Source organism: Anolis sagrei, chromosome 1 (assembly GCF_037176765.1).
Source record: "Anolis sagrei isolate rAnoSag1 chromosome 1, rAnoSag1.mat, whole genome shotgun sequence".
Classification (NCBI taxonomy): domain Eukaryota; kingdom Metazoa; phylum Chordata; class Lepidosauria; order Squamata; family Dactyloidae; genus Anolis; species Anolis sagrei.
The window spans coordinates 332,423,546-332,436,599 of NC_090021.1; the positions used below are offsets into that span (position 1 = coordinate 332,423,546).

At 40.8% G+C, this 13,054-nt stretch overlaps 1 protein-coding gene across 1 annotated transcript in view; it reads right to left on the reverse strand.

Moving 5' to 3' along the window:
- The window catches only part of SLC38A6 (solute carrier family 38 member 6), an 81,798-nt gene that overhangs the window by 10,990 nt on the left and 57,754 nt on the right, over positions 1 to 13,054 (reverse strand). The window contains exons 9-12 of the mRNA XM_067463055.1: positions 7,745 to 7,795; positions 6,328 to 6,381; positions 5,231 to 5,310; positions 3,313 to 3,413 (exon numbers count right to left, since the gene is read on the reverse strand). Coding sequence (XP_067319156.1) covers positions 3,313 to 3,413; positions 5,231 to 5,310; positions 6,328 to 6,381; positions 7,745 to 7,795 — 286 coding nt within the window. The remainder of the gene's footprint in view (positions 1 to 3,312; positions 3,414 to 5,230; positions 5,311 to 6,327; positions 6,382 to 7,744; positions 7,796 to 13,054) is intronic.

A 13,054-nucleotide genomic window follows, 5' to 3' on the forward strand; every position in this document is an offset into this window, starting at 1 on the left:
GCTAAGTTTTTAAACGTTGTTTGTGGTTTTTTATACATTATAACTATAACAATTTGCTTCTGACACAAAAATAAATAAATAAATCTTGGCTGTATATCTATCGCATGCTGCAAAGGGATCTCTTCTTAGACGGATAGTGCAATCATAGCGCTGTGTGCTTCAAAGAATCAGGAATCAAAGCACTTTCCACTGGGGCTCTACTTTCTCAAAGCACCAGTCCAAACAAAAAAAGAGAATGGGTTGGCAGTCTCGCTAAGCAAAGCACAATTCCTACTAAGTTTCTATGACTTAAAAGCATATTTCCAGCTGCTTTTAGGAGACAAATATTCCTGCATTTAAATGACCACGGCTGCAAGCATTTAAATGACTGTGGCTTCATGGACCTATGCTAAAATAATAGCAAGATAAGGCTCAGAAAGAAAAGCACACAGCAGTACTATATAGAGACTCGCAAACACCAGGACACACTGATCATGCTTTTGACATAAACAATTACTTTATATACTTGTGCATTTGTCAGCTTCATGTATAAGTGCAAGTTTTGGAACCAAAATGGTGAATTTTGATAAATCATTTCCTGGCCAAGAATTCAAACAGGCCTTTGGTCACTCCACTCAGACAAAGGGATTTTTTTTCTTGATAAAAATTAAGATAGGAAGCTCTTCCTTCTCTCTGAGTAGAGTGATGAAAGGTGAAACCTTCATCCTCCCAGGAGAGCCTTAAAGAAGCATCAATCCCCTCTTCTTCCTTGGTGTTCCTTTGAGAGGAAGCACCAAAGAGTTGCCACTACACTGACCCTTGGGTAAGTTTTTAGGTCAGTTTTTCAACAAAAAATTCTAGACTTATCCACAAGTATATACAGTAATTTCTACTGACATCACACCAGCAGACTATGCCACACTGTCCAATGGATCACTCACCAATTTTCTGCAGTACTTTGGTGGACCTTTGAAAAGAAGAAAGCCACTGAAGATGCTTCTGCGTTTCTATACTGGCCATTCTTGCCTCCCTTTTACAAAGTTTAAGGAGTGCTGAAATTTGACTGGATATTGAGAGTATATAGAGAGCCAGTATGGTCTAGTGCAGTGGTTCTCAACCTGTGGATCCCCAGGTGTTTTGGCCTAAAACTCCCAGAAATCCCAGCCAGTTTACCAGCAGTTTGGATTTCTGAGAGTTGAAAGCCAAAACATCTGGGGACCCACAGGCTGAGAACCAATGGTCTAGTGGTTTGAATGCTGGACTATGACTCTGCCAACCAAGATTCAAATCCTTTCTCAGCCATGGAAACCCACTGGGTGATCTTGGGCAAGTCACATTCTTCCAGTCTCAAATTTATTTACTTTGTTTTATACCTCGCCCTTTCTCCCTCACTGAGGGACTCAGAGTGGCTAAAGTAGGGTTCCCAACCTTTCTTTTTGTTTTTGACCAGGGACCACTTGGACCAGGGACCACTCTCCAGCATTAGTACCAAAAGGGTTATGAATCAGTTTTTGGTCCACTTTAGATTCGGTTTGATTATTTGGGGTACTGATTCAGAAAACTGCATTACATAGACCACATCAGCTCTAGGTTCTAATACAGAACACATGCCATCCAGTAATCGCCAGCTGCTCACCCACAGAAAACCTTATTTAATAAGCCTCAGCACTATAAGAGAGTTTTGTGAAAACAGTCATTCTTGTTGCAATGATGTGGTAACGGTGAGACTGTGAACCATATTTTAGTTCTTGCAGACCACTGGTGGTCCATGGACCACAGGTTGGGAACCACTGGGCTAAAGAAAAAAAGAAAGGAAGGAAGGAAGGAAGGAAGGAAGGAAGGAAGGAAGGAAGGAAGACAGACAAGCCTCTTCTGAACAAGTTAACAAATCAACATGTCAACAAATGTTAACATGCATGTATTACACTCAATGTAGAATATGTTCATTATAAAAGGGCTCATCACTTCAAAAGCATGGTTATTCAAATCCAGGTTTAAGAAGAAAATGGATACTCCATTACAGGAATGGCTGTACCATATATTTGTAGAAAAACTCATCGTTTTTTTTCTCCTAAGAGTTATTTGCATGCTGTAATGGACTCGTACTTGTGCTGGCTAGGCCGCAGCCTTCGAAGTCAGTAAGACGGCCTCCATGTTAGTAAGGGAATACAATGAGAGTCAGATCAGCAGAGGGGAGGAGCTTAGCTATCCCAGGATTGGCTAGGACAGATGGGAGGAGCTGGAGCTGTGAGTGTAAAAAAGGCAGGCAGCTTCTGACAGGGAGAGAGATTGGATTTTTGATCTGAAGGGAGTGGGTGGATTTCGAGTGAGCTGAAGTTTTCCTGAGGGAGAGTGTTTGAAGGCAGGTGTGGCTATAGAGAGTGGCCTGGAGAGTCGATAGCCGCCTGTGAACTGGTGTGGGTGTTAACACACTAGTTGTTTTTACTCTCTAAGGGACAGGGTATTCTAGGGAAGCTAGATACTCTGAGGGGACAGACAAGATTGGTCTGTCAGAGGGAATTTGCTCACGTTGAAGAAAAGATACCCAGTTGGGGAGTCCAGTAAGCTTGTTAGGACTCAGAAACCGTTTAAGAAGATTGTGCTGTGACAACCATATACGCTCGTGTAACTCTAAGAAGAATTTAGTTGTTTGTTCTAATATATAAATAAACTTTGTTCTAGTTCAACTTTCAATAGAGTCTCCACATTGATTCATTCCAGTAGGTCTGTTCCAGTAAATTCTAACATCTTTTTACCTCAGACAATTTAAAGGGAGTTAAAGGAAGGGCTTGGGAACAACAAGCTTTACCTCAGGCATAACATCAAGATAAATTCTCAAATCTATTTGAGTGGTGGCAGTAATTCTACCAATACACATTCACGTTTCCTCAACACACATCGAGCTTTGTGACAGGATTGTGTTGGTGTCCAGTTGGAGCCTTAGAAAATAAAATCCTTTACTCTGATCCTTCAAATTGGTGGCCAGCTGTGAGCAATATAACAGCTGAAGGAACGTGTGGGTGTGTGTGTGTTAGGGAATATATTAGTTAAGTATTATTCCCCTGGGCCCTGGCTTCGTTACATTTGGTGGCAGCGGTGGGATTGAAAGATTCCCCCCTGTCACACATGCGTTAAGGGACCCCTAATTCCTTAACACTCGTTACACGTGCCTATTCTGTTTGATTTTTACAAATCACCCTGAGTCAGTTTGGGAGATAGAAATGAATGTAAGAAGGGGAGGAGGAGGAGGATGGTGAGAGAGCAGTTCTATGGGTAAGTGTCAATAAAAAAACAAAAACCAGAATGACTATCTTGAAATAAAGACGTACATACCATAAAAAGTGAGGTATCCAAATAGTGCTGACACCAAATAAACCAGAAAGCTCAGGCCAATTCCTGTGTTGGTTACCTTCTGCATCCTGCTTTTGGACGGACTGCAAAGACAAAAGAAAAATGCATCATAAGTCAAGATGTCAGTAGAAAAGAAGTCTCTGTTGATGACTGTTTCAGATGTTGACCGATGGATCTCAGTGGTTTTCCCCCCTCATAAACAAGTAAATCCCAAGGAACCACACTTTTCTTCAACTTTCATAAAAAGGAATTTCTACATACAATGGATAATTCCTGGAAAGAACTCATTGATGATGGCAGTTGGCTTAGGTAACTTTGAGAGTGCATTTACACTGTAGAATTAATGCATTTTACACCACTTGAACTGCCATGGCTCAGCTGCCGTTGCAGTTTGTTTTTTGTTTATTTTGTGTCAAAAGTATTGCATAATAAATAAGTTGAAAACTGATAAAATAAAGGGATCACAAGCAGATAAATAGTTTTAGGCCAAAAACGGGCAACAGTGACCACATTGTCTGTAGCTTGAAATAATTCTTCCTCTGTGCATGAGGCAGGACATTGTGGGCAAGCATACAGATGCGGAGTTGTTTGTGCTGCTCCACAGTTGCACAAAGTGGAGAATTCTTCTAGATAGTGCCATTTTGCCAGGTTGTCTTTTTAAAAAAATTTTTTTTATTATTTTATTATAGTTCAATACATTTGTTATACATTATAAGTGTTGTTAGACTGCATCTATTCTACAGTGTAGATGTATCCTAAAATGTGTTTAGAAATATTCATGGGAAGTGAAGGTTGGCAGTGGCTACTAGTAAATGATTATTCAGGTCCAATCAAGTAGGACTCTTGTGTCCTACTTGATTGGACTTCCTTTTCTCCCCAGAATGGATTATAGCAGACTTTCTCAACCTGGGGATCAGGACCCCTTGGGGGGGTGTCACGAGGGGGTGTCAGAGGGGTCACCAAACATGATCAGAAAACACAGTATTTTCTATTGGTCAAGGGGGTTCTGTGTGGGAAGTTTCGCCCAATTCTATCGTTGGTGGGGTTCAAAATGCTCTTTGATTGTAGGTGAACTATAAATCCCAGCAACTACAACTCCCAAATCAAGGTCTGTTTTCCCCAAACTACACCAGTATTCACATTTGGGCATATTGAGTATTTGTGCCAAGTTTGGTCCAGATCCATCATTGTTTGAATCCACAGCGCTCTCTGGATGTAGGTGAATTGCAACTCCCAAACTCAAGGTCAATGCCCACCAACCCCTTCCAGTATTTTCTCTTGGTGGTGGAAGTTCTATGTGCAAGATTGGTTCAATTCCATCGTTGGTGGAGTTCAGAATGCTCTTTGTATAAATCCCAGCAACTACAACTCCCAAATGACAAAATCAATCCCTCACCCCACCCCACCAGTATTCAAATTTGGTTGTATTGGGTATTTGTGCCAAATTTGGTCCAGTGAATAAAAATACATCCTGCATATCAGATATTTACATTATGATTCATAACAGGAGAATAGTTACAGTTATGAAGTAGCAATGAAAATAATTTTTTGGTTGGGGTCACCACAACATGACGAACTGTATTAAGGGGTTGCGGCATTAGGAAGGTTGAGAACCACTGGATTATAATAACAATAAAAGGTTCTTCTTGGTGACCTCCCACACCTTTCTTGACACATGGGGCTTTTGGAGAGGAGGAAAAGAGCTAATTGAATTGGAAGGAGAGGCCTGGTAAACTGCATTCAGCCCATAAATTCAGAAGTCGCCCATCACTGCTCAAAATACTGAAGGAACCACTTATATCTACATCAGTAAATGAAAGACAAAACAGATTTTTGGAACACCGCAGTACTCTCACACTGCTGGATTTCAAGTCCAACGATTATACAAACGACTTGTTACCTTTGGAGCTCACAATAAATTGGCAATACGGATGTATGGCAGAGAAATGAGAAGGCCATAACCGGAATAGCATAAGCACTCTAAAAGAAATAAAAGGACAAAAGAACATATGAACATTTCGAAGTAAGTTTAGTAAATTTTAGACATTTCTAAACCTTCCTTGGATTTAATCTTGCATCTGCACACAGATGCCATTCAAGTGCACCGGGATTGTGGTGCAGCTGGCTGAGTGTCAGCTGCATTAAGATCACTCTGACCAAAAGGTCATGAGTTCGAAGCCAGCCCGGGTTGGAGTGGGTTTCCAACCAATTGTGTGTAGCCTGTTGTCGACCTTTGCAACCCGAAAGACAGTTGCATTTGTCAAGTAGGAAAATTAGGTACCACCTTAAAAGTGTGGAGAGGCTAAATTAACTTATTTATGAGGCCATAAAGAAGACTCCAGCAAAGCATTCCAGCGGGGAAGCATGCGGGGAATGAGGAAGTGCTTCATCAGCGTCGCAGATGGATGATGAAAGCTACAGCTCCCCTGGTGGCCAGAAAAAGTTAAATAGCCTCTGTGTATGTCTGTATTTTTGTATGTCAAAAATTGGCATTGAATGTTTGCCATATATGTGTACACTGTAATCTGCCCTGAGTCCCCTGCGGGGTGAGAAGGGCAGGAATATAAAAGCTGTAAATAAAGAATAAATAAAATAATAAACTGCAACATCCAGCATCCCTCACTATTGGCTATGTTAACTGAGCTGCTGGGATATAGAATCCAACTCCAATCAGAGGCCATATACCGTAATTACATTAAAGTATTGTTTACATTTTACTGTTTTGTATTGTTTACATTATACTGTTTTATTTTTGTTGTTAGCTGCTTTTTTAGACAGAAAAGATGCATAGTGTAAATAAAGAATAAAATAAAATACTACACATTGCACATCTATTGCGTCCCACAAAGACTAAAAGTAGTTTTAAAAATCCCCATTGTCAGTGGCAGGAAGCAATACCTACAAAGTAATACTCTTTGAAAAGTCGTGGCTTATCCCAAGGCTTAAATACATTTTCCTAAGCTCCTATGATCTGTTAAAAGGATGCTAAAGGATTACCTCCTTAGAAAAATTAAAAAGTGCTGGTTTGCATTCTTCGGTAGAGTTCGAAACCTGTAAAAGACAAACATACAAGGATTGTGAGGAAGCTCACTGACTGGATTGAATTCCCATAGGTTTAAAACGATTTCAAAATCCTATGAATGAACACAGAAAAAAAGGACATCACAACCCACTTGTCTACATATGGCAGTTGAGGCAAAGAAATCCTCAAAGGAATAATATGAAGCAGATTTCCCTTGGGTTTCCAGAAGTAGTTGAACTTCAGTTCCGAGAAGCCTCTGCCAGCATGGCCAATGGAAAGAGATTCTGGGAGCTAAAGTCCCACCAAATCTGGAAACACACAGATTTAGGAACCACCAAAATATGAGCAGGATTGCATCTACACTGTAGATTTAATGCAGTTTGACACCACTTTTAACTATCATGGCTCAATGTGATGGGATCCTGGGATTTGTAGTCTGATAAGGCACCAGTCTTCTTTGGTAGAGAAGGCAAAATACACTAACTCCCCAATTAAATCAAGGTGGTCAACTGCAACATTCACACTTGCCTCAAGCAGACAAGAGTTCTTTCTCCCACCCTGAACATTGCACAGATATATAAACATCACTTGCCTAATGTATTGGCGAAAGCTTTCATGGCCGGAATCACTGGGTTGTTGTAGGTTTTTTCAGGCTATATGGCCATGGTCTAGAGGCATTCTTTCCTGACGTTTCGCCTGCATCTATGGCAAGCATCCTCAGAGGTAGTGAGGTCTGTTGGAACTAGGAAAAAGGGTTTAAATATCTGTGGAATGACCAGGGTGAGACAAAGGACTCTTGTCTGCTGGAGCTAGGTGTGAATGTTTCAACTGACCACCTTGATTAACATATAATGGCTAATTATATTATATGCTAATCAAGCCATTATATTAATAAGGCCATTATATGCTAATCAAGGTGGTCAGTTGAAACATTCACACCTAGCTCCAGCAGACAAGAGTCCTTTGTCTCACCCTGGTCATTCCACAGATTTATAAACCCTTTTTCCTAGTTCCAACAGGCCTCACTACCTCTGAGGATGCTTGCCATAGATGCAGGTGAAACGTCAGGAGAGAATCCCTCTAGACCATGGCTTATAGCCCGAAAAAACCTACAACAACCCAATCACTTGCCTAGTTTCCAACAGACCTCACAACCTCTGAGGATGCCTGCCATGGATGTGGGTGAAACATCAGGAGATAATGCCTCTGGAACATGGCCATACATCCCGGAAAACTCACAGCAACCCAACTCCCCAATTAGCTTCAACCCAAACTGTGCTGTTTCCGACCATCAAAGCAATCACTTCACCATACAATAATATGATTTTCAATGATTTCCATATATGTCTTTGATAAGCCTTCAACATATGAGTGGATCTGAACGAAACTTACAGCGAAGTTGAGAGGCAAAGGGCACGGAATGGACCACTTCTTAATTATGATCTGCACAAAGAGAGAACAGAGTTGATATTTTGCAGGCTTTATCATCTCTATATGTGTGGGACCATGTGTTATACATATACCACACCCCACCAGCCCATGCAGCGAGATTCAGAGAAATAATTGTTTGTCCAGACTGCATCTTCCTTGGAATTGCAGACTGCAAGAGAGAACTCATCCAAGCTTTATTTCTGTTCCAAGAAGGATCCAGAGCAAGGCTGGAAACTTTACTAGTCCCTTGGCATAAAAAAAAATATATACCACTATATATTATAATAGAATTACTGTGGATACTTGAATGTTTAAATTGTCAAACACAGGTCCTGAGCCTTTATTAAAGGGCCCTCAAATGTTGATACCCTTCCCTTCTCTAAAGAAATATTTTAGTAACTAGCTGTACCTACCACGTGTTGCTGTGGCCAACCTTCCCTCCCTCTTTCTCTCCTTCCTTTCTCTCCTTCCTTCCCTCCCTCTTTTCTTCCTTCCCTCTTTTTCTTTCTCTTCTTCTTTCTTACTTTTCTATCTGTTTCTTTTTTGCTTCCTTTGCTCTTTGGTTTCATCCTTCCTTGTCTCTTTCATTCCTTCCTTCCCTCCTTCTTTCTCTCTTTCATTCCTTCTGTCCTTTCTTCCCTCTTTCACTTTTTTATTTCCTTCTCTCCTTCCTTCTCTACCCTTTTTCTTTCCTTCTCTTCTTTCTTCCTTCTTTCCCTCTTTCTCTCCCCCCTTCTCTTCTTCATTCCTTCCTTTCTCCCTTTTCTGTGTTTTGTGTGTGCATATATGTGTGTATACATTCTGTATATATTTGTGTATATGTGTGTTTGTGTACATATGTGGTTTTGTGCCTGCGTTGTAATGCATATTTTATTTTTTGGCTTTTTAAGTCTCTTCTGCTGTATTTTCCAGTGTTTTATGAGTGATGGTCACTCGTTGGCTTGATAGGTGTATTGTGTCCAAATTTCATGTCAATTTGTCAAGTGGTTTTTGAGTTATGTTAATCCCACAAACGAACATTACATTTTTATTTATTAGATGTATAGCAGAGCATGCATAGCAGAACAAACTGGCAATCGTACCCCAAATCTTATATTTCTCCAGAGGAAACCCCAGATGTTCCCATGTTGATGCAGAGGTGTTTTGGTGAATCAAGCTGCCAAGCTGAGAGAGCTTCATGCTCTATAGGAAGGAAGGAAGGAAGGAAGGAAGGAAGGAAGAAAGGAAGGAAGGAAGGAAGGAAGGAAGGAAGGAAGGAAGGAAGGACCGGGCTTTAGCACAGCAGGTTAACTGCCAGCTGCAGTAAATCCTGCCAACCGAAAGGTTGACAGTTCGATGCCCGGGTCAGGGTGAACTCCTGACCTTTAGCCCAGCTTCTGCCTATCTAGCACTTTTGAAAAAAAGCAATGTGAGTAGATAAATAGGTACTGCTTAAGTGGGGTGGTATTTAAGGCACCCATAAGCAAATACCAGAAAAATACCTGCAATTCGATCAAAGAGGAAGTTTACGAACAAAGCTCTTTGGCAGGGAAAGTGGAGCGACAGCACCCCCAGTGGCTGGAACTAAGCACAGCCTCCAAGATGCCAAAGATGGGAAAGCCTACATATATTTCTATCTGTGTACAGTTGTCTGTCTTGTCGGTGTATAACGACATTGAATGTTTGCTGTATATGTGTTCTGTTATCCATCCAGAGTCCCCTTTGGGGTGAGAAGAATGGAATATAAATACTGTAATCTGGAAGGCAGGCTGAACAAGACCAATGGGGAGAGTGGGATCAGGATGAAAGCTTTGCCCCACAAAAAGAATTCTGCCTGTTTAATGGTTTTTTCTTCACTCCCTAAATTTCTAGGAATGTAGAAGGTAAGAAGTGTTAACAATGTAAATGTGTACAACTCTTTCTGGTGTTCACATCCCCTTTGTCGTTTTGCCTGCTCTGATTCTTTGGATGCCTAAACCATACAATCTGACCCGTATATTTGCAGGAATGATACCGTGGTTTCACCTATCCGCACCCATCAAAAACTACCTCCCTAGGAATTTTCTAGGTTATGTAAGTGATTTCATGACAAGCTTCTGTCAGAAGTGCCAACAGAGTTGAATTGGAGAACCTAAAAAATCCTAAATACAAATACAAATTATTTGAAACAGAAGAATGGAAATACTATAATATAAAAGGAAGAGAAAATAAGATGGAAGAAAAGACAAGATAAAAGAAAGAAGAAGAAAAACCACTCGGAAGATACTCAGGAAGTCCATAAAGGAGATGTATACCACCTTCCTCCTGGTTTTTTTAACTACTTATGTACTGTTTTTTGTTTTCCCCTTTTCTTCTTTTTTCTCTTTTTCTTTCTTTTTTTGTCCGTTTTTTTTGTTTTGTTTTCTGTTTTCTATATGCTATTACTATCTTTGGTATTTTGTATTTTAAAAGAAAAACTTTCAATAAAGATTATATTTTTTAAAAAAATCCTAAATACAATACTTCTCTAGGAATTTCCTAGGTCACCTAGGGTGACAGTATTATAACTTCTGCAGAAATCATTCTTTATAATAGGATTCAGCACTATTCCACTGAAAGTTCAGGACCCTCATGGATATTGGGGGTAGGGCTCGTAATGCATTTCTAAAAACTCAATTATTTTATATTACTTATTTATTTATCGTGTCAGGAGCAAACCAAACAGTTGTGTTGCATTTTTAACAAATAAACAAAACGCAAAGTTTGCAAGCTTGGTACCAGCTTTTATATTACTGAAGTGCTAGATATTTGGGGACTGAAGAAAATGTTCAGTGGCTTCATTTTGCACCCTAAAGCATGACTAGAATATCGAAGAGTAATTTTTGGAGAGTGCAACTCAAATGACCATATGGGATGAGCTACTAAGAGTTTGAATCTAAAAGAGTAACTTTTAGATTCTGGTCATAATGACAGAAAATCAGAATTGAAGGAGTGCATCAACACTGTAGAATAAATGCCGTATGATATCACTTTGATTACCATGGCTCAATGGTATAAGATTCTGGGAGTTGTAGTTGGGTGAGATAGAAAAGACTAAAGACCCTGTAAAACTCCTATGATGCCAAATTACTGGGCCACAGCAGTGAAAGTGGTGTCAAAGTGCATCAGTTCTAAAGTGTGGATGTACTCCGAGTCCAGAGAGAAAACAAGACCTCAAAGAGACGGTATCTGCACAGAACTGGCGAGAAAGGAGATCTTTTGGAGCAGAGCCCAAGGTGTAAGTCTCATAAATAGCAAATGAGGCAGGAAACACGTGCTTGGTCTGTGCCAGGAGAGAAAGGGCTGGAAGGAGGGCAGACTCCTGTGATCAAATGTTTTTTGATGCAGCATTCCCTGGGCACAGAAAAAAACAACTTGAAAGTCAGATGGAAGAGTCCTAGGCTAGACTGCTTCCTGGCAGGCTATTTTGCTATGTGCAGGAATGTTTATTTTTAAGTTTATATAGGGCTGGGTGCAAGGGGAAGCCTTCTGTCTAGTGAGCCTTCAGCTGGTGTCTGAAATGGTGCAATCCTGACAGATTTACTATCTCGTCTGCTGTTTGAGAATTAGGACCCAGGAAATGTGCCTAAATTACCTAAAGTTTTTTTTTCTTATCTCAGTAAATAAGCAAGGCCAACCATGCTTAGCAGTTGGGTGGGAGAGCACAACAAATCCCCAGGGCTGTAGGCTATGTTTTAGAGGAACGAACTGGCAAAACACCTCTGAGGATTCCCTAACCAAGAAAACTCTATGAAATTTGTAGGGTTGCTATAAGCCAAGAGGTGACTTGAAGGCGCATATACACAGAGAGACAGACCCTCAGGACACCAAATAGTACAAATAGTTTTCATTTGATTGATCAATTTGATTGATGTTTCCCGCTTTCTCCCAGTATAAGACTTGATTGTCCAAGCATGTATCTATAGCCTGAAGGTGCATTTGCACTGGAAAATGAATGCACTTTGACACCACTTTAACTGCCTTGGCTCAATGCTATGGAATCATGGGAGCTGCAGTTTTACAAGGTCTTTAACTTTCTCTGCCAAAGAGTGCTATTGCTTCAACAAACCACAGTTCCCATGATTCTAAATAGCAATGAGCCATGCCAGTTAAAGTGGTGTCGAGCTGGAATGTGTCCAGAGGAGGGTGACTAAAATGATCAAGGGTCTGGAGAACAAGCCCTATGAGGAGCAGCTTAAAGAGCTGGGCATGTTTAGCCTGCAGAAGAGAAGTCTGAGAGGAATCTACAAGAAAGGAGATTCCATCTGAACATTAGGAAGAACTTCCTGACTGTGAGAGCTGTTCAGCAGTGGAACTCTCTGCCCTGGAGTGTGGTAGAGGCTCCTTCTTTGGAGGCTTTTAAACAGAGGTTGGATGGCCATCTGTTGGGAGTCATTTGAATGCGATTTTCCTGCTTCTTGGCAAGGGGTTGGACTGGATGGCCCATGAGGTCCCTTCCAGCTCTATGATTCAATGACATGATGAGGGCCATGTATAAATATGTGAGGGGAAATCATGGGAATGAAGGAGCAAGCTTATTTTCTGCTGCCCTGGAGACTAGGACACAATGGAACAATGGCTTCAAACTACAGGAAAGGAGATTCCACCTGAACATTAGGAAGAATTTCCTAACTCTGAGAGCTGTTCAGCAGTGGAACTCTCTGCCCCGGAGTGCAGTAGAGCTTCTTCTTTGGAGGCTTTTAAACAGAGGCTGGATGGCCATCCGTCAGGGGTGCTTCTGTTTTTTGGCAGAATGGGGTTGGACTGGATGGCCCATGAGGTCTCTTTCAACTCTATGATGCTATGAAACTGCCTTCATTCTACAGTGCAGATGCACTCGTACTGAACATTCATCCTTATGGGCAAGGATCTGAACAGATGGTTTGTCCTAGAAACCAAGAATAGGAAATTATAGTACAAGTATTGCTTCCATATGCCTGGTGTAGGGCTCTCCTTCTGCTGGAACAGAATACAAGTATATCTGCTTGTGATCGCAGGAAATGCTGTGCAAATGTTTCTCAACATGAGGTTTTCGCTGGGAAAACCAAACTGCCCTTAAAACATCTCCCAGAATGTCAGTGTGGCAAATGGAATGTGAAATAAAAAGCATAAGGTTTATTTCCATTTTGTTCCTGTTTTGATTTTAAAAGTACAGTATGTTTAATAAATAACAAAATATTTATATTTTAGACACACACATAAAACCACGCTTGGCTCTTAACTTGCCACGCAGGCACTTTAAGATACAGGAGATAACTTGGGAAACTTTTGGGA